Below are 22,151 nucleotides of genomic sequence, written 5' to 3'. Positions count from 1 at the left end.
AAAGGTCCTGTAAGTCCTCAAAGATCCTGTGAGTCCTAAAACCTCCTGTAAGTCCTCGAAGACCCTGTGAGTCCTCAAAGATCCTGTAAGTCCTCAAAGATCCTGTAAGTCCTCAAAGGTCCTGTAAGTCCTCAAAGATCCTGTAAGTCCTCAAAGATCCTGTAAGTCCTCAAAGGTCCTGTAAGTCCTCAAAGGTCCTGTAAGTCCTCAAACGTCCTGTAAGTCCTCAAAGGTCCTGTGAGTCCTCAAAGATCCTGTGAGTCCTCAAAGGTCCTGTAAGTCCTCAAAGATCCTGTAAGTCCTCAAAGACCCTGTAAGTCCTCAAAGGTCCCGTGAGTCCTCAAAGACCCTGTAAGTCCTCAAAGATCCTGTAAGTCCTCAAACGTCCTGTAAATCCTTAAAGGTCCTGTAAGTCCTCAAAGATCCTGCAAGCCCTTAAAGATCCTGTAAGTCCTCAAAGGTCCTGTAAGTCCTCAAAGGTCCTGTGAGTCCTCAAAGATCCTGTAAGTCCTCAAAGGTCCTGTAAGTCCTCAAACGTCCTGTAAGTCCTCAAAGATCCTGTGAGTCCTAAAACCTCCTGTAAGTCCTCAAAGACCCTGTAAGTCCTCAAAGACCCTGTGAGTCCTCAAAGATCCTGTAAGTCCTCAAAGATCCTGTAAGTCCTCAAAGATCCTGTAAGTCCTTAAAGGTCCTGTAAGTCCTCAAAGGTCCTGTAAGTCCTCAAAGATCCTGTAAGTCCTCAAAGGTCCTGTAAGTCCTCAAACATCCTGTAAGTCCTCAAAGGTCCTGTAAGTTCTCAAACGTCCTGTGAGTCCTCAAAGGTCCTGTAAGTCCTCAAAGGTCCTGTAAGTCCTCAAACATCCTGTAAGTCCTTAAAGATCCTGTAAGTCCTTAAAGATCCTGTCAGTCCTCAAACGTCCTGTAAGTCCTCAAACGTCCTGTAAGTCCTCAAACGTCCTGTAAGTCCTTAAAGGTCCTGTAAGTCCTCAAACGTCCTGTAAGTCCTTAAAGATCCTGTAAGTCCTCAAACGTCCTCTAAGTCCTTATAGATCCTGTAAGTCCTCAAACGTCCTCTAAGTCCTTATAGATCCTGTAAGTCCTCAAATGTCTGCTGCTTGAAGTTTTGAAAGGCTTGTTGTGTTTTGTAATCTGAGCTGCTGGTAACCTTTGACCTCTGTAGCTGGTGACTCTAATGAACTTTCCCTCAGCAGAGTGGGCTTTGTCACACTGTTTGGTGCATTTTGCTCTTGAAGAAACTTTTCTTGAGATTTTCTGGACTAACTGAATCTTCATATCTTAGTGAGGCATTCAAGGCAAGTAAATGAATGTGCAAGAAAATGTGCTTTAAATTGTTGCAACAGTCACCGTACATTATTGTTTAAATCTGAAGGATGTGAATCTGAACAGAGATTCAACATCTTGTACTTACAGTTATGTCCTTTTGCTCGAGGTCAACTCCTCCAGCAATACTGAAACCAAGTCCTGAACCTTCTCCTTTACTCAGGACAACAAGACGAGTATTTCTGTTAGTCTGCAAAACACACAGAGAGACAAATAAAGAACACTCAAACTCAGCTGGACTCTGTATCTGCAGTGAGACATTACCTTGGTTTGCTGAAGCAGGGTTGATATGTAAGCTTTCGCTGTTAGTGAGGACAGCAGTGTTTCCAGTTTACACTGACTCACAGGTGAAGCCGACAGCTCCTCTAAACTGCAGAGAAAAAGCCATCGAATCAGGACATTTAATGTGTTTTTTTCACCCACATTTCACAGTTATGTTTGGAGCAAAGCAGCTGCTGTGATTTACAATGACTGGTTTAAAGTCTCACCTGATGGACCAGCCGAGCTGCCGGCCATGGGTCTCTCGGGTCCTCTGAGCAGTCTCTTCAGTGACTTCAGCCTCACTGTGGTTAACGCTGTTCAAATCTGCTTTCATTGGAGTTGCACAGGTTGGAAAGCTGTCAGTCACTGGGGCTATAGTGGACTGGGTGTCAGAGTCTGTTTTATCTGCATTGCTGCACCCTCCTGCAACGTCCTCTTTGCACAGTTTTTCCAGCTCAGGCATGCTGAGAGCCCTGAGCTGCCGTAACCTACTGTAGAGAAGTCTGCCATGTTTCTTGCGCAGCACTGGAGGAGTGTGTGGTGCAGCCCCATCTGGAGCTTTGTGAACTTCATTCTTAGAAGACTTACGAAGACGAAGAGAACAGGATGTGGCTGGAAGCAGATTTTCCACATAAGAGCTAAAACTCCTTTGCCGTGTCCGGAAGTCAACAGCATTAACCAGTTCCATATAACCTGCAATCCTTTGGTTCAGCGGGGCTCTATATGCCAGCGCATACGGCTGAGGATCACTGCTTTTCACCAGGGGCTTGTCAACATTAGCCAGATTCTCAAAGGATTTGATTTTATGTCGGACAGAGAAAGGACTGTAATCTGCAGACGAGGCAGTGTGTGCGGACAGGGTCTGTGTGGACAGGGTCCGTGTGGACAGGGTCTGTGTGGACAGTCTGGATGTGCTGGACTTCGCTGTCTCTTCTGTCTCCATAACTGTCACAGGTTTGAAACCTTTACTTGTTGAATGAGCTGCTGTAGAAGACAGTGAATGAAATGCTGTGTTGGTGACCGAGGCAGCTGTTCTTTCTTCTGCGGTGACAGTGGATGAATGCATTGCTGCTAATCGTGCATCTGTATCATTTCTGTGTTTATTTTCTTTTGAAACCTTTTTGTCTCTATGTGACATAGCTGCTGCTGCTGCTGCTGCTGACGATGATGATGATGATGATGAGGAAGACAGTCGCACTTCCATGAATGTCCTCTGAGTGGCAGGTCCATGTGATTCAGCTTTTGCTTCGTAACCTACGTGCATATCTTTTTTGGGCAGCTGCACAGTTTGCAAAGCTCCATCTGAATTTCCATGCTCAGTCATTATTTGCTTTGTGTCACCTGCTCCGGCCACAGCTAGGCCACTCCTGACATCAGGCTGGTTAGTGGGCTTCAAAATCCCAATGGTTACCACAGCTGCTGGATTTGTTGACTGTCTGAAGGAAGCCTTTGTATCTGCAGGGACTGGACTCCCCAACAGTTTTTGAAGAGGCTCCTCTGGGCTGTTCTTCTTTTTAATACTCAAACCTTTAAGTGTGGAAGGACCACTTTCAACCTGAAGTCTGAAGTTACTCCTCCACACAGGACTGTCTGAGTAACCGAGGTGTTTCAGCTTTGAGCTTGTCTTAGGTAAGGAGCGAGCGTCAGGCTTTAACGTATCTTTACACTGCACGACTTTGTGATTGTTGCTCACTGACCCTGACATTTTGGATAGCCTGGAGCCTGAGGGGTTGGATTCCACTGAATATGTTTGTGTGTCGTCACACCTCAGTAAATCTGATCTTTGGGAGACGTCTGCATGCAGATTTTCAGTGACGGAGTGGGCTGCTGGTGGAGCATGGTTTCTGTAAACGCTCGTGTGTCTGGATGCTGCACACGCTTTAACTCTGTCAAAGTGTGGCTCTGTAGCAGAAACAGGTGCTGTACTGTTAAGAAACTGGCATGGTGACCGTGTAGAAGAGACACCACCAATACCATCTGCCATGTTCTTTACCACTGCACTGCAATCACTGTTTGAACCACTGACATCTGCAGTGGGATCCATGTGTTTACAACTAGGATTTGATTTTTCTGGACCTGATCCGCTGAAAACTGCAGAGCTGCCTTCTTTCTGTTGGTTCACACATTTATTCATCAGAAAGGCAGCACCCTTTTCATCTCTGGCTTCCAAAGGAGGCTTCTCACACAGGGCTGCACCATGTTGGCCTGGACAGCAGGTTTCAGGCTCATCACATGATATTTCCTCACTGGTGTCGCGGCTCACATCTGATAACACGTCGTCTACATTGACGATGGGCAAGTTACAGTCTGGTTGGATTGTGGCTTTTCCTAAATGTGTTCTTATTACTTGATCAGTCCCCCCCTGAACAGATTTGGCTGGATCCACTGTGGATCCATCACTGCTCTGTGACCACACAGTCCCTCCCAGGCTGAGCAGTCGATCTACAGCTGGCACAAGACATGAAAAGATCAGGATCGAATGAGAGGAGGTTGGTAACAACGAATAATTTACATTACATATTTTTTTAAATATGAAACCAGTGAATTGTAATTTATATGATATAATTTGATGTGTAAGTTTAATTATTTATGTGTACATATTAGTGATGCAACGGATCAAAAATCTCACAGTTTGGATCTGATCAATTTTCGGATCAGCAAAAAAAGAAAAAAGACAAAAATTTAACATTTACTTATTGAAGTATTTTTTGCCTGTTAAAAACATTCAACTCAAGATTCATTCCACGCAGTTATTAAAAAAAATTATGGTACAATATAGTGCAGTATAGGGCTTTGTATCTACCACTCAATTCAATTCAATTCAGTTTTATTTATAAAGCGCCAAATCACAACAACAGTCGCCTCAAGGTGCTTTATATTGTAAGGTAGACCCTACAATAATACACACTGCTCATTACATCGCACTCCGCTGCCCTGGAGCTCCACCCATTTGTAGTAGTTGGGCAACAGAAGATGCCTGGGACAGTTCAGCCATAACTTTAAACTTCTCCTGCTCATACATGCTTGGAATGATCTTGCCACTAAAGTGGACGCGCAACCGGATATCATAGCGTGGCTCAAGCACATTCATCATAGTTTAAACCCCTTGTTTTGCACAACAGAATACGGCCTCCCGTCTGCAGCTAAACACCCCAGTAGCTTCTGTAATAGCTTTAGCCCGGTCGGGCTGGGCAGCAAAGGGCTGCTTAAATGCCACAAACTCCTCTGCTCCTCCACTTGGACCGCTAGCGCTGGCCATAGCTATCGCTTGACAGACCTACCACGCGCACCATACACATACTTTTTTTTTCTTCTTTTTCGAATCTTCGGACCACGTGCGTGCCGAACCGTGGAGTGGGATCGGTTCAGATTACGGATCAACCGCGATCCGCTGCACCACTATATAACATGTATCTATGTAATTCAGCCTGTTGCATGAGAGGTGAGGCGCCGTCATGAAGGTGAAGTGATTAAAGACCTTTTCTCATGTTAGCAGCGTGAAATGAACCCGAATGGATTTCTCTCTGATTTGAACCAATGACTCTATCAACTGTGTTATATTTGATACAGTCATTGCTGTGAACTGCTGACTCCTAACATACAGAGGGAATGCATACAGCCACACTGTACAATACTATTACATACGATACAGTGATATGCATCAAAAGGGTTGCATTATATTATAATCTACAATCTCATAAGGAAAGACTAAAGCTACTGTACACAGATGTATACTCAGCTGGTCAACTGCAGGACTTAGCTGGAGACATTGCTGTGGCTGATCCAGGAAGTCACATGATCGACTGCTCTCTCTTGTATTACACATGTTTGCACTTTAGTGTCTAACATGCAAAGATGTGAAGAAGTCTCTGTTTACCAGTTACAGAACTGAAACTGTCAGGAGCAGCGTATATGGACAGGTTATCATCAGAGGAAGTGACTTTTCCTCCTTTTTCCTTCGCCTGCTTATCAGTAATGTTGATCTATGATGACATGTTTACTCAGAGAGACATGATGACTTTAAAACAGACATGTGGAAAGACTCCCCGTTTTAGTGCCCCACAGCAATCTCTGTGTTACATAAAGATTAATGTTACACTACGCCTAGTGTGAAGCTACAGGGCAAATCTAATATTGGTCATTAAAAGTAAAATATAAAGGTTAGTCACCGTGAACAGAGAGTCAGAGGCGTGCAGGTTGCTTTGGGGAGGAGAGAGCGGGGATGCTGATCCTACATCTGAGGTCAGCATTAAAGGAAAACACACAGCAGTCTATGTGAAAGCTTAAAGAGTAACACTACCTGGTGGCTTAGAAACAGCACTACACAGCAGTGTAAGCGCACATTCAAAGACACACACATATACGATTTAATCATGTCGTAACCATTAAGTGGAGACGGTTTTCCTCCCAGCAGCTGGAGGTTTGAGTGTAAGCTGATGGGCAGGCTGCAGAAAGTGAACGAGCAGTGTAGCGTGACAGAAGTGACATGTTCAGCTGCTTAGTGTAGCTGAGCATCTAATCAGGAATCCAGCCTGTATATTGTTAGTGCTTCTTCCCCAATGCAAAGACAACTGTGTGATGAGACGCAGACCACAGCAGCTATAAACATATTATTACTGCACTGAGGAAATGTAGAAAGGGTTGGGTGGAAGGAAGAGTCTAAAGCTCTGAGTAGCCAATGTTTGTTTTTATTCTCGTCTGACATTGGCCAATCAGCTGGGCAGTCCATATATACGGTTTTTAAATGGAGCTTTTCTATTTTCTCAAAGCTTTACACAACTAGGCTCTTTCATCCATTCACACAAAAACTTTTTCTATTTAACTGCTTTCTATCTAACATTCAGAGACATTCACACTCCGATGGATGCATCAGAGAGCAAGTTGGGTTTAGTATCCTGTCCAGTATATTCAGCAGGGATTGAACCACCAACCCTCCGATCAGTGTTGGGGAGTAACAGAGTACATGTACCGCCGTTACGTATTTAAAATACAAAATATGAGTAACTGTATTCCGTTACAGTTACTGTTTAAAAGGGTGGTATTTAGAATACAGTTACTTTGTTATAAATGGATTACATGGCAGTCCTCTGTAATTCTGGTCATTCCACGCTGCGCATTGCGGCTGGAAACCCAAACAAAACACGCGAGAAGAGGCTGTAAAAAGAAAACGCGTCCTGTTGGTGGCGTCAATCACACGATGGACCCGGAGCCAGCGCCAGCGCAACAGAGTTTCGGACTTGGAAGTTCCAACACCATTTCATATTCAAAGAAGAAAGGGATGGGCGAAATTTAACAGTGCAATGCAAAAAAAGAAGATGCTCTCCTCGCCAAAAACTCCACCTCCAACCTAACAAATCAAGTAAGTTATTTTTAAAAACTAACGTTAGCCTACTGCAAATATCTCATTTTAGTTGTGGTAGCTACCTGGGCTATGTGCCACTTCAGTAGCTTCGATGTGATATTGCTGTGATTTTAGCTAACATTGTTAGCTGACATCAGCTAACAATGTTAGCTGACGTTAGCTAAAGTTAGTTCATAGACTGTTAAACTTGATGGATAGCATTAACAACCTGCTAGCTTCAAATTATCGTGTGCAGTTCTGAAAGCAATCCCAAAATGATTAACAGTAAGGTGGACATTAAGGTTGGGCGAGATTTAAAAATTTTCCAACCAACAATCGTCAGTCAAACAAATGATGATAACCAACATATTCGCGCAGGTGACTTGTTAGTGGGCGGAGTAATGTAATCATGCACGGACTGATTTGCGCATCTAGAACATAAATAGAAAGTTTTCCTTGTTGGAGTTTCTGTATTAACATTGCTCCTTTTTTGGATTATTCATTTATTTATTTGAGATGCACCAAATTGCACAAAAAACCTTAACTTTACCTCTGATATTTTTTTATGGTCGCTGGAAGTGACATTTTGGTTTTTAACTTATTTGTTGTTTGGTCGAGTGTCTAAGACATAAACACTGGAACACAGTTAAAGTGGAAGAAGAAGACAGTTTCTTTGTATCCCTACCCACCATTGCGGTTTCTTTATTTAAATTAAATGTTAAATTTTTTCCTGAACATAGACTACTGCTGTTCTTTCATTCTGAGTTTGAGTAAATGAATCGCTGCATTTGTTCATGCCGTTAAAACATCACTATTATATTTCCCGTTGACTGCTTCTCTTGCCTTCAACCAACATTATTATTATACTTACTCATGGGCAAATAAATTAAAAATTCGTCTTGTAAACACAATCGGCGAAAGGCTCAACCTATTGTTGATAGTCGATATATTCGTCTAATCGCCCAACCTTAGTGGACATTAGGTAAGGCTGCACTTTTTGCAGTGATCTCGAATACAAAACTATTTCTTCATCAGTAATATTTTGTCTTTTGTTCGGTCTCTTTTTTTTTTTTTTCCAGAGGACGCATCCCAGGGTTATACGCAGTTTACCCAAAGCAAACACATCGGATCATGGTGATGAACAAAGTGGCAAAGACACAGCCTCTCCTCCTCTCAAACAAGCCATTCTTAGCACTCCAGCCATCAGCCAAAGGAGAGTAAATTCCTTGGTATTTGACTTCATAGTCAATGAAGTGCAGCCCTTTTCTACTGTTGAGAACACCTCATTCCGTAAGACGGTTGAAGGACTAAGTGGGGGCAGGAGTCCTGTTTGCAGAAAAACATTGATGACTCGTGTTGAGAAAACCTTTCCAAAAAATGAATGAAGCAATAACTGAAATTCTTCTACATACTCAAAATGTGTGCACAACAGCAGATATCTGGACTGCGCATCACAGAAGTTTCATTGGCATCACATGTCACTGGATCGAGTCAGACACATTGGATCGCAGGTCTGCTGCACTGGCATGTGAGAGGATAAGAGGCCATCACATTTATGATGTTATTGCCGCCAAAATAAGTCAGGTTCATGCTGAATTCCATATCAGAGGCAAGGTTAGTGCTACAGTCACAGACAATGGGAGCAATTCTGTAAAAGCTTTCAATGAATATGGAGATTCAAAAACAGAAGATGATCTGGAAGACACAGGTGATGCACAATTTCATGATGTCACTACAGTACTTGAGGAGGAGCAAGAACACGAGGAGCTGAACTTCTTTTTGCCACCACACCATCGATGTGCTGCGCACACACTAAATCTCATTGCCACGACTGACCTTGATAAAGCTGCTTCACAGCAGGGTGTTTCCAGAAAATTATACAGGAGTGCAAAGGCAAAATGTGCAGCCATCTGGAATAAGGCTCATCACTCATCAGGTGCTTCTGAGGTAATTGAAGAAATTGCCCAAATGAGATGTGTTGTACCTTCAGTGACTAGGTGGAGCTCAGAGTACCATGCAATCGAGAAGCTAATGAATCTACCTGAAAGTCAGCTCAATGAAATCTGTGAACATCTGAAGGTGGCAAAACTGCATCCTCAAGAGACAGTGTTTCTCAAAGAGTATGCAGCCACTCTGAAACCGCTTGCCTACTCAGTCAACCTGCTCCAGGGGAAAAGAACTGCTACTTCGGATATGTGATTCCCACCCTTCTCAGTCTGAAAGCCAAGTTATCTGAAAAGTTGACACAAGTGCAATTTTCAACTCACATCCTCTTAGCGATCATCAAAGCAATTGACACTCGATTTGCAGCTGTATTAGCCTCCCATGAAGCAAGGATGGCAGATGATGAGAGAGAATCCACGAGAAGAACGATGGTCCAAGAGGCCCGTCTCCTCAACACAGAACCTTCTAATGACACCAGCACCACTGGACATGCCTCAGTGGGAAATGAGCCAGAAGATGATGACGACAACAGCTTCTTCAGTTTTCAGAGTACACAGGTGACCTGTTCTACAGCGGAGGATGAGGTACAGAGGTATCTTCAAGATTCAGATAAGACATTGACCTCATTAATGGGACATCCAGTGATCAGAGCCCTCTTCTTAAAACACAATACAACTCTGCCGTCAATTGCTCCGGTCGAGCGTCTCTTTAGCCACGGAGGACTCGTCTTCACCTGACACCATAACCGCATGACAGACAAACACTTTGAACAGGTGCTCTTGCTGCGTTACAACCGCCTTTACTGGACTGCAGACTAGGCGGAACAGATGTAGGTAGTCTGCTGAAACTATCCTGGTATTGTTCACAGATGGGGCTTGCAACCTCAGTATTTTGTAGTCTTTAGTATTTGTTTTTGGCATGCATTCAAAAAGCAGCACCTCATATGTTTACTGCAATTGTTCGCCAATTATTTGATTTTTGGGGCCATTTAAGGTTTTGAACCAAGCAGTTCAGCACTGACACCTCGGACAGTTCTTTGTTGCTTGCCTTTGTTAAATGGCCATAAGGTAATGTTGCTGAGTTGCATTAAAACATATATTGTCTTGTTTTAAAAATTATATCTAGGGTAAGGTTTAAAATGTAATTTCTCATTGTTACATTGAGTTTGAATATCTGAGTTGTATTGAAAAATCTTTTGTAATTTAAAATTTTTGGTGGAAGAATAATATTGACAGTAAATGCCAAAATAATATATTTTTCATTTTTGAGTATAATTTTATATATTGCCTTTTTTTGTCCTAATAAGAAAACAGTCATTGAAAATGCTGATATTTTTTCTCCTTGTGCCAGGCTACTTTTGATTTTAACTAAGTGATGTTGGTGACCATAACAGTAAATACTCTTCAATGGCAGATTTTATGTTTGTCTAATACTCTTCCACTTGTCAGCTTTATAAATAAAAAAATATTGTTAAGGAAAGATGGTGCTTTTTTATTATCTTTAAGAAGACAAAACAGCTTATACAAACATACCCAAGTCTTTGCTCCTCTACATTAAATATATTAAGTTGGGCTTAACAGCCAAATGGTAAAGAAAAACAAACAAGAATGTGCAGGATGTGATAGCGACATTTGTGTAGTTGTAAAAAGCATGACAATATATTAAGTAATCCAAAGTATTCAGAATACGTTACTCACATTGAGTAACTTAATGGAATACATTACAAAATACATTTTGGGGCATGTAATCTGTAATCTGTAGTGGAATACATTATAAAAGTGACCTTCCCAACACTGCCTCCGATCAATAAAAGGCCTGCTGCGACCCCACAATGAGGGACAATCCAGACTGGAGTCCCCTGTGCCTGTTTCACAGTGCTTTCAGCATCTTCTCCCTGACTCGACAGCATCAGGCTGTAATTTCTTGAAGCAGGTGAGCTGCTCATTTTCATCTATTCAGCTTTAGAATAAAGTCACACGGTGAGCGTCTTACCTGAGATCGGTCTCCTGATGTCCAAGGCCAGTGTCAGAGGAAGGCTGTGCATGAGTTCACAAATGTCCTGGTAGCTGGAGGAGCAAACTAGTTTATCTCCAATCTTGACGATCTCATCTCCGGGACGCAGCCTGCCTGCAGACTCCTGGGACCACAGTTAGAGAAACAAGCTCAGCCTTTACATGGAATATTTTTAATATCTTAAATCGTTTGATCCTTTAAAGAATCACCAGAAAATTCAAATATTCTTGTTCATATTCAGTTTGCAGAGAAAATTTTGCATATATATTTGAATTTGTATCATCTTTGCTACAGCCATCATTTTTTTGCTTTGCAGTTTATTGCCAAAAACTGTGTTGTTGAATTTATTTTGTTTTTTGGGGGGAACCCCCAACCCCCATCCCACTGGTGTAGGGTTGAAAGCAATCCCACGTACCCTTTCTGCTGCACCTCCAGGCTCCACCCCAGCGATCACCAGCTTCAGTGGTGATGACATAATCTCCAGTTCAAGCCCAAATGAATTCCCGTCGTTCCTTCTTAGGATCACCGTGTTAATGGGACAAATCCCTGCAAACTCACTGGCATCTTCCTTCTCATATAGCTGACTGGGGATCATGTCGGCAGCCACCGTGGGGTTTGTTCCTGTGCTGTGGGATGGGAGCTGGAATGGGGCCAAGGCCAGGGTGGGTTCATCCGTTTGGGATGTTTGCTGCTGGGGTAGGTTTGGTGCTTCAGTGCTCATAATGACCCTGTTCACTGCTTCAAGCTTGGGGGACTGCTTTGACTCCAACTGTCCGTGACTTTGATTTGGACAGTCCTCACTGCTGGTGGTCATATCAGTGAGCACAGAGCTGCTCGACACCCCTGCTGTGTGATCTAAAGGCTGGTGGATGAACATGAAGGTTAACTCACAACCAGGTGACTCTGACTTATTGGGAAAACCATCCTTACTTTGAGTGGAACTGTCACAGAGTGCTGTGGGTATATCTCTGCCTCCACTCTGCAAATCTCCACTATCTTCACCGTCTAACACCGAGCTGCTAAATACACCTGCTGAATCACTCTGTGACACGTCACTGCAGGTAAAGGCTTCAGATTTTGTGGGTCTGTGGAAGGGCTCAATTTTTCTGCTGCTGGCTGAATTTTCTCCCTCGCTGAGGTCATCCTCGAAGCACTTCACCTGGCAGAGAAGTGGGCTGCGTGCTGTGGGGGGGCTGGACCATGTGATGGGCTGGCACACGGCCTCCACATGGTGACTGAGAGGTGCAGAGGTTTGGTCTTGGATGTTGTTGTACACACGGCCGTCTTCCACTTCTGTCAGAGATGGGCTGAATCCTGAAAATAAAGATGAACTTACAGCTAATTTTTACAAAACTGGATGCTGTGTAATTGTTTAAAGAGAGATGATAAATGCTTGGTCTCTAAAAAAATCTCATAAATGGTCGGTGGCATGTGTGGGGGCAGGGCTTGAGGCTCTTTCCTCTTGGATGCCCCGAGTGCCCTTTTCTTCTGGCTTTTTTGTTTTTTAATGTATGTGTGTGTGTGTGGAGTCGTGGCCGCTCCCCTCAACAGTAAAGTTTAACGATTAATCACAATTTTGCTAAATAAAAGGATCTGGCTTGCATCAGTCACATGATGACCTTTAACCAATGCTCACCCTTGAAAGCAGAGTGCGCTGGTTACGAGCTGGGAACCAGTTTGCAAATACCATGCACATTTTCTGCCACCTGGGCGGTGCGGAGCTGTAAACAAATTAACTGGGAGACACAGAGTGATGCAACAAAAACCAGTAAGCAGGTGTACAGCGTACACTGTAGTATGTAGCACACAGGAGTATTAGCTCATTATGGACACGCTGGTCAGTTGCCTTTTGGCAACTGATGAAATGAGCGTGCTGTGTGTGCAACAGCTCGGCAAACATTACCTGTCCTTTTATTACCTGCACAGGTGTGCTGGTCACAGCTGCTAGCTGACTGGCTAAGACTCTCAGGGATCTGTAGCTCTGTGTCTCAGGGAACATATTTAGTTTTACAGTAAGTTACAGGGCTTTCCCTGACTTTGTGGAGGACTTATATTTCACTAATATACATATTCACATACAGTCAGGTCCATAAATATTGGGACATTGACACAACATTTTTGGCTCTATACACCACCACAATAGATTCCAAGTGAAACAAACAACATGTGCTTTAACTGGAGACTGTCAGCTTTTATTTGAAGGTATTTACATCCAAATCAGGTGAAAGGTGTAGGAATTACAACAGTTTGCATATGTGCCTCCCACTTGTTAAGGGACCAAAAGTAATGGGACAATTGGCTTCTTAGCTGTTCCATGGCCAGGTGTGTGTTATTCCCTCATTGTCCCAATTACAATGAGCAGATAAAAGGTCCAGAGTTCATTTGATACAATCCAGCACATTTTTATGTTTGTTGCAGATCAAATAGAGTTAGAAGGTAGGATCCCATTGTTCCTGTCTAGTTCCTAGTGGATATTATCATTTTATTATTAGCCTTAGCTTCTAGCCACTGTATTAATGGCAACAGCCACAGGTAATGTGATCACTGGTAACTCCTAATAGTTATGTTAACCTTTTAATACTTCAGTCGTGTTGTTTAGAGGTCAGTAAAGTTCTCATTTCATCAACTACTGTTCACATGTCAAGCGTGGTGGAAGCAAACTTTAAAGTTAAATCTGTGAAATATTCCTAAAACGTCTTCCTGGGATTTAATCAGTAACATTTTACCATGTGGTTTTGATGAGCAGTCAGCCTTGGAGGTAATGCAGCTCATCTGGTGGAGGACATCGTCACTATCTGAGCCCATCAACATGGATTCAGATGGGAATGAGTGGCTGGAAAGTTCCTGCAGGAAGTACTGAGACAACTCTGCCTCTGAACTCAGGGAGCCCTGTTTAAGAAACAACCAAATTGGACAGAAGTTGAAATGAAAGGAAGTTTAAAACTATTAAAATACATTTAACTCATTAACTGGGATGAAAGGGTGTATACTATAACTGTAAGATTTACTTTGTTACACTGATTAGCTGTTTATTTAAAACCCCAAGAAAGTTGATGAAACAAGAACCAACTACGGAAGGCCAGGAGTGACAAAATGAATAGATAAATACACCATTAATTAATAAAAAGAGTCATTAATTAATTAAACTTGGAACTAAATAAATAAATGCCTCAGAGGCATTCACACTATTGATTTCCTGTTTCTCTTTATTCTTTCTTCTACCTTATTCTAGTTGCTCAGACCTTTGCTGGTTAACTACTCCCTCAGTTTTCATCCGATTTTCACCATTCAAACTTTAAACTGTTCTGCTCCTTCTTTTTTTTTTTTTTTTTTCTCTACAGTTTTAGTTCACCAAATTACTCAAATCTTCAAGCTTGTCCAGCTCAGCAGCCCAGACTGTTACCATCTTGATGTATTTGTAGGTCAGAGATTTGAAGCAAAACAGAAAACGAACAAATCAGTCGTCATCTTCTGAAACCTGACAGCGGCCTTCTTCACCACATGATGCATGTGTTATGTGTCCAACCAAATGATTGGTTTTGTGCCAGTCTACCACCACATTTTGCTTAAAATTATTACGATTTATATGCAAAATGTGAACCAGCATATAGGGACACAGGTGCTTGAATAATATATAAAATTAATGTCTGACTGAGTGTTTTGTCCAGGTGCAGTTGTTGATGAGTCCAGTGGAAAGGTCCTTGTTGTCCAAGACAGAAATAAGGTATCTGTTTGACTTTATTATTTAAATGCGCTATACACCTTATATCTACACATCTTATATCCTCCTAAAAGCTGATCTGTCCAATATCAGTCACACAAATGAACCACTGATGGATCAGTCATGCTGCTGTTAAAATGTGGATGATTAGTATTTGTTTATTTAGTAACTTGGGCCTCTGTTGACTCAAACCTTGGCTGGAAATCCATTCACACTTAACATAGCTCAACACAAAATTAGCTGACCTCAAGCAAACATGATGTTTTTTTTGTTTTTTGTTTTTTTTAATAAATAGGACAGGGGGAATGAATGAGAGAAAGAGGGGGAGAGAAAGAAAGAAAACCAAAGGGGAGAAGAGACGGTGAGAAGGGGGGGGAAGAGAGAGAAAAAAAAAAAGAACTCCTGGGTCACCTGTATGGAGAAAAAAAAACAAACAAACAAAAAAAACAAACAGAGGAGACAGCAAACAACAAAGAGCAACATAATAATAGAGAAAACAAAGCACCATCACAATAAACTAGCTAGCCATAGATATCAATATTTACTAAATAATAAACGATATTGTGCAGCACGCAAGATAGACAGCGCACAGTGTGCTTTGAGGCAGCAGCCAAGAAAGCTTTAGTCCGCGTCTGTGAATACCCATGTGTGCATACCTGTGTGGATCAGCATGCTTGCATTCCAAAGGTTTCTCCATGTAATGATCTGCTAGGGAGTGTGGGGGGGCCACAGCCCCGTCCTCCAGGGTGTGAAGCGGGTATGGAGGAGATCAAAACTCCAGACATCCAGAGGGCCCCAGAACACAAGAGACCATGGAAGACCAACAGAGGGGCAGCCGCGCCACTGTTCCAGTAAGAGCTGAGGAGAGTCCCAGATGAGGGCTCGCCCAGCAGCCGCGGAGCAGAAGTCAGGGGGAGTTGCAGTGACGCGCCCGTGAGCTCCGCCGGCCCCCAGCTGTGCCTGAGTGACCGAGCCCCAGGCCGAGAGGCCGGGGGCACCCCACCTCCAAAGGGGCCCGAGCGAGCCCCAGGCCCCAGGCCCCGACAAGCGGCCGCCAAGGAGTGAGCCGGTGTGTACCCGGACGCCCACCCCCAGACACAAAGAACCACCAACACACCGACACCTGAGGGAGTCCGCCACCGGCAGGGGAAGTGGTGGTGGGTGGAGATAGGCCTCCAAACCTTGGAGGGCCTGAGGCCTGTTCTGCTCCTTCTGCTAACGCCTACTCTTTTGGTGCTCATAACTTTTATACTTTTTGAAATATTAAGGGTTTTTTTGCAATTTTTTGGCACATTAAGATGACTAGGACAACATTACAAGTGTGGTCACTGATTTTGCTGTGTTTTAGCTCAGTGAGATGAGCAGAGCGGGAGGCCCGGGTTCGAATCCCGCCTATGGCAAAAAATTTTTTTAAAAAAATTCAGGTAACAGTTAAACTTTTAAACTCTTTTCAGCAAAAATTCCAGATTCTTCAGCTGTTTTTTAGCAGAAACTACAGCTTTGTTACCTCTTTTCAGTGCAAAGTTCTGCTCCTTTCCCCTTTTCTGTAGAAAGTTCTGCTTCTTCACCTCTTTTCAGCAGATTTTTCAGCTTTTTGGCCTATTATCAGCAGAATTTCCAGTTTCTTCATCTCTTTTAGCAGAAAGTTCAACAACTTCACCTCTTTTCAGCACAAATCTCAGCCTCTTCTGCTCTTTTCAGCACAATTTTCAGTTTCTTTAAATCTTTTCAGCACAAATTTCAGTTTCTTCACCTCTTTTCAGCACAATTCAGCTTCTTCTGCACAGTGCACATTTTTTCTCTTATATCTTTCTTCGGGACTAGAATTGGTTTGGCTCAGTGGGATGAGCAGCTGAGATCCAGTGGCGAAGGTACGAATCCTACCTGTGGCAGTTGCCACATCTTCCGTGCTCACATGCACACTGCTTTCTTGACAGTCTGCGGTGTACCCTTTCAAATACAGCCATCTTCAGCAATTACTTCAGCTTTTTCAGCTCTTTTCAGCAGTTTGCTCAGCGTCTTCTGCACCCTGCAGATTTTTCTCTCATCATATGTTTGACTCAGTTGAGAACCAGTTTGGTTCAGAGAGATGAGCAGCCGTTCTCAAAGCGGGAGGGCCGGGTTTAAATCCCGGTAATAGCACCATTTTTTTTCCCAGTAGACAGTTTAACTTCTTTAACTCTTATCAGTAAAAACTTCAGCTAGTTCACCTCTTTTCAGCAGAAATTTTAGCTCCTTCACCTCTTTTAGGCTAAATGTTATGCTTTTTCACTTCTTTTCAGCACAAACTTCAGCTTCTTCAGCTCTTTTCAGCAGATAGTTCTGCTACTTCAGCTCTTTTCATTAGATTCCACTACACGGCATTCACACTGCATTTTCGCAGGAAATGCAACTTTTTCTAGTTACACTTTTATTCCATGCACAGCTGGTGTGGAGCACCTACAGTTTCATTGTACATGTAAAATAACAATAAAAGTCTATTCTATTCTATTCTATATGATTGTGTAAGAAGGTTGAAACTGAACCTATCAATGTAGCAACAAAACTAAATATATGTCTAAATGAAAACGTACCCTGCTGGCAGGCTCAAGGAACCTCTTCATGGTCCAGCTGAGAACAGGCGACCTGTCTTCCTGCATGTCCTTCACTGCTGGGCTGGTGTTCTTACAGGACACACCTACACATTAAAACCACAACAGACAAACCCAGACAAATACAGAATTCAGTGATGCCATCATTTTCACACGCCACACGGAGCAAGTTAGTGACCGTATTTCTAAGGTTTAACCTCAGCTTTATCTGAGTTTAGAGGGAGGACATTAAAGATCATCCAGGCCGTCATGTCTGGATTCATAGATAAATAACTGTATAACTGTATAACTGTATATCTCAGATTTCTGTAAAGTTATTTATTTCATATTCTGTATAGTTTTTCATATTTATATCCTGTTCATAGCCTGTACATAGCTTGTACTCACTACAGCCTGTACATACTTATAGTTATAGAATATTCACGACATACCTCATACCGTGTACATTATAACATACCATAATAGACCCATTTCACTAATATACTTACATATCTATATTATTGCTAATATATATTGTAATATATCTATATCACTAAAGCACTTCTGGATGGATGCAAACTGCATTTCGTTGCCCTGTACCTGTGCATGTGCAATGACAATAAAGTTGAATTCTATTCTATTCTAAAACTGAGTATCAGCTGCACAGCAATGAGAGTGTGGTTTGTTGGATAGTTTATGTGTGGATGGGAACTGGGGGGTGCTGGTAACAAGAGGAGGCAAGCTCCTAAGAGGCCTGTAAGACCGTAGGACTGGGGTTTTATACAATCTCACCAATTTTTATAGAAAGAACTAAAAAATCCAAAGAGGTATAGATGCTGGGTCTCTCCTAATAAGAACAGGTTTTCCTCTGAACATTTAAGTTATCTATAAAAGTTACATCATTTTCTGGACAGCCGCCATTTGAAGACCCACATGTGGACATGCATATACACTACATATACATATATACTAGGGGACTAGAGGCTGATGCAGCCTTCAAAGTTGTTCCAGTGTCACCTGCTCTGGCCCCTGGAATACTTTGACCATGGTTGCTGGGACTCTAGTTTCACATTTCTAAGAGTAAAATCTTCCTAGCACATTTTGTTCTTTGGCAGGTATTTCACAGATTGGGGAAAATTAACTGGCAGAATCAATTTTCCCCAGAACTGAACAGGTTGGTGGGCACTTCTGTTTTTGACTACACTTCTTCCACAGTCACCTGCTGGGGCACAGCTGAGGAGGAAAGTGCAGTTAACCCCTAACACACAAACCTGCTGCTAGTGGTTTGGCTAACTGCTAAGCTATTAGCTACACTAAGCTAGCAAATCCCTAAGGACACAGTTAGTGAATATTTGCATGTGATTCTGAAGAAATGATGCTTTAATACAGCCCCTGTAAGTTACTATGAAATAAGTTTCAATGAGAAAATTTGCAGTTAATCAAGCTACACAGATTGACCTACAGAAAAACACCACAGTGCACCGTAACAAGAACAGGAAGTGATCTAATACCATGGCGAGACCAGGACTAAGTGAACAACATCAACCCTGTCTTGTCACAGTACAGTGTTCTTCATTGAAACCTTGTTACAAACCAAAGAAACAGTGCTCTTGCCTACACAGTAGTTAAACTACAATAGTGTAGCAGGGCCATGTGTAAAATGATGGAGCTAACTAGTAAAATAGTTGATACAGTTAATTAAAATGTGAATGCTGGTACAGGTCAGACCTTGCGAATGAAATGAGTGCTTGTTCCTGCTCATTTTGTCCCTGTGAGTGGATCGAGTTATGATGTCATCCATCTCCTGCTCTGATACCTGAGGTGAGACAAAGAAACACAAAAAGATGCATTTTAGCATCAAGAAAGACAAACACATCCTAAAGCACCAACCTTCAGGAATCTACCAGAAACACAATAATTAGCACATGTGCCGACAATCCCATTTAACAGAATAAGGGGTTTTTGAATGAGGATGCACTACGATAAGAAGAAAAGCTGGTGGAGGCCGTCTGATGCTTTGGGCAAAGTGATAGTGGGAGACAATGGGTCATGCTACTCATGATGTTACTTTGACACGTACCACCAACTTGAGCATTGTTGCAGACCATGTATTATTTTATATTTGCATAGTGACTACTAATACCAATGACTAACAACGGGCCGTGTGGTCAGTTTCATGACCATTGATATGACCATCAACAACCATTGATTAATGGCCATGAGTCCCATTCACAGAGAGTTGGAGAATGGCTGCAATCACAGCATGTAAGATGGTGACAGATGTACCCTTAGGCCCCTCCTCAATTCAGAGATGGTCTTTCCCTTTTCATGTAAATGGCCTCCTTGACTCCGCCCTCAAACCAGCGCTCCCCCCTGTCCAGGATGTTACATCCTCATCATTGAAAGAGTGTCCACTGGCCTGTAGGTGTGCATAGACTGCAGAGTCCTGGCCTGACGAGGTAGCTCTTCTGTTTTGTGCCGTCCTCTTAGCCAGAGGTTGTTTGGTTTCCCCGATGTATAAATCCTGCCAATCCTCCTGCACACTATGTTACTCTGTTTGTGTCGGGGGACCCGATCCATGGGGTGGACCAGCATATTTTGGGGCTTAAAAGCCACAGAGACCCGGTGTTTAGAAAAAATGCGTCTCAACTGTTCCGATACTCCTGACACGTATGGGATCACTACAGGTTTTCACTTAGGCAGCGGTTGTCCTTCTCTCCTGGATCAGCTGGAGCTTTCTTGGGTTCAGGAAAGGTTTGAGTAGCCCATTAGTTTGAGGTGTTGACGAGGCTCCCGTGTGTCAATCCAATCGAGCATCTGTGGGACGTGCTGGACAAACAAACCCCAACTGACACCTTCAGGGGTCTAGTCGAGCCCATGGCCAAATACCTCAGGGCTGTGTGGCAGCAAAAGAGGGACCGACACAATATTAGGCAGGTCCTTATAATGTGATGCTTGATTAGTGTATATACAGAGCTAAAAAGAAACCTAGGATTGTGTTTATGGAACATAGACTGTGTTTTTGTCTGGGTGAATGAGACTCAATTTACTTTGAATTCTCAATTAAACTAGAAACTGGTGAGTAGATCCGGGCTATGTGATACATTTTTGGCTCAACAACCCCTGAATGTCATTGGAGGAGAGGAACATCATGAGGATCAAGACAGAGGATGCAGGAGCAACTTCATCCAGTAGCTTGAATCAAACCAACAGTTAAGGCGGTTTTACAGGAGGCTGAACTTTTTATTTAAAAGCAGATCAGGTCTTACCTTTGGATTAGGATGCCTGCTTACAATAAGAGTAATGGGCCCAGGCCCACACTCACTGAGGATGGCATAGGCCTCACTGAGAGCAGCGTGACGAAGGCTGACCGAGTCCACCTCAAGTATCTGATCTCCACGACTGGACAAAGGCACAGGTGTCAGCACAACTCTGAACGTTGTCTCCTCAAGATTCACACACACGTCAGTGAGTAGATTATCACAATTACTGAGAAATACTCTCATTAAAACACGTTTTACTCTTCTGATATTAGTAAAACTACAAATTTTTACCTGAGCCTGCCATCCATCTTGGCCACAGAGCCCAGAGCCAGGCTATGGATGTAGATACCAGGAGCAGCGTTCTCCAGGGTCAAACAGCACACTCCAATTCCAAGGCCCACACCGTGCTCTGCAGGGGGTTAAAGCCGTAGTAAGTCCCAAAGTCAAGAAAGCCTCTGATTGATGCAGCAGTGAAACTGCTGTGATCATACTGGAACATACACTCAACAAAAATATAAACGCAACACTTTTGTTTTTGCTCCCATTCCCCATGGGATGGACTTAGAGACCTAAAATTCATTCCAGATACACAATATAACCATCCCTCCCAAACAGTGGTCACAAATCAGTCCAAATGTGTGGTAGTGGGCACATCTGCTATATTGAGATAATCCATCCCACCTCACAGGTGTGCCACATCAGGATGCTGATCTGACATCATGAGTAGTGCACAGGTGTACCTCAGACTGCCCACAACAAAAGGCCACCCTGGAATGTGCAGTTTTGTCTCACAGCAAAATGCCACAGATGCCACAAGCAATGAGGGAGCGTGCAATTGGCATGCTGACAGCAGGAATGTCAACCAGATCTGTCACCCGTGCATTGAATGTTCATTTCTCAACCATAAGCCGTCTCCACAGGCGTTTCAGAGAATATGGCAGCACATCCAACCGGCCTCACAACCGCAGACCTCGTGTAACCACACCAGCCCAGGACCTCCACATCCAGCAGGTTCACCTCCAAGATCGTCTGAGACCAGCCACCCAGACAGCTGCTGGAACAATTGGTTTGCACAACCAAACAATTTCTGCACAAACTGTCAGAAACTGTCTCAGGGACGCTCAACTGCATGCCCGTCGTCCTCATCGGGGTCTTGACCTGACTCCAGCTCGTCGCCGTAACAGACTTGTGTGGGCAAATGCTCACATTCGATGGCGTCTGGCACGTTGGAGAGGTGTGCGCTTCACGGATGAATCATGGTTCACATTGTTCAGGGCAGATGGCAGCTGAGAATGTCCCAGTTCTTGCATGGCCAGCATACTCACCGGACATGTCACCCATTGAGCATGTTCGGGATGTGCTTGACCGGCGTATACGACAGCGTGTACCAGTTCCCACGAATATCCAACAACCTCGCACAGCCATTGAAGTGGAGTGGACCAACATTCCACAGGCCACAATTGACAATCTGATAGACTCCATGCGACGATGTGTTGCACTGCATGAGGCAAATGGTGGTCACACCAGATACTGACCGGTTCTGGGTCCCCAGACCCCCAATAGCGCAAAAAACTGCACATTCCAGGGTGGCCTTTTGTTGTGGGCAGTCTGAGGTACACCTGTGCACTACTCATGATGTCAGATCAGCATCCTGATGTGGCACACCTGTGAGGTGGGATGGATTATCTCAATATAGC

General features: G+C 43.3%; 1 protein-coding gene across 8 annotated transcripts in view; it reads right to left on the bottom strand.

Moving 5' to 3' along the window:
- The window catches only part of pdzd2 (PDZ domain containing 2), a 93,370-nt gene that overhangs the window by 3,374 nt on the left and 67,845 nt on the right, over window positions 1-22,151 (bottom strand). For all 8 annotated transcript variants that reach the window (XM_082555305.1, XM_082555301.1, XM_082555308.1 and 5 more), the window contains 10 exons: window positions 20,746-20,863; window positions 20,461-20,593; window positions 18,920-19,007; window positions 17,195-17,298; window positions 13,627-13,789; window positions 11,316-12,214; window positions 10,880-11,024; window positions 1,830-4,050; window positions 1,606-1,711; window positions 1,430-1,531 (listed from right to left, as the gene is read on the bottom strand). In XM_082555305.1, coding sequence (XP_082411431.1) covers window positions 1,430-1,531; window positions 1,606-1,711; window positions 1,830-4,050; window positions 10,880-11,024; window positions 11,316-12,214; window positions 13,627-13,789; window positions 17,195-17,298; window positions 18,920-19,007; window positions 20,461-20,593; window positions 20,746-20,863 — 4,079 coding nt within the window. The remainder of the gene's footprint in view (window positions 1-1,429; window positions 1,532-1,605; window positions 1,712-1,829; window positions 4,051-10,879; window positions 11,025-11,315; window positions 12,215-13,626; window positions 13,790-17,194; window positions 17,299-18,919; window positions 19,008-20,460; window positions 20,594-20,745; window positions 20,864-22,151) is intronic.

The sequence above is a fragment of the Aulonocara stuartgranti genome (genome assembly GCF_965226115.1).
Source record: "Aulonocara stuartgranti genome assembly, chromosome: 12".
Classification (NCBI taxonomy): Eukaryota; Metazoa; Chordata; class Actinopteri; order Cichliformes; family Cichlidae; genus Aulonocara; species Aulonocara stuartgranti.
The sequence above is the reverse complement of the archived record's forward strand: the minus strand, read 5'-3'. Positions and strand labels throughout refer to the sequence as shown.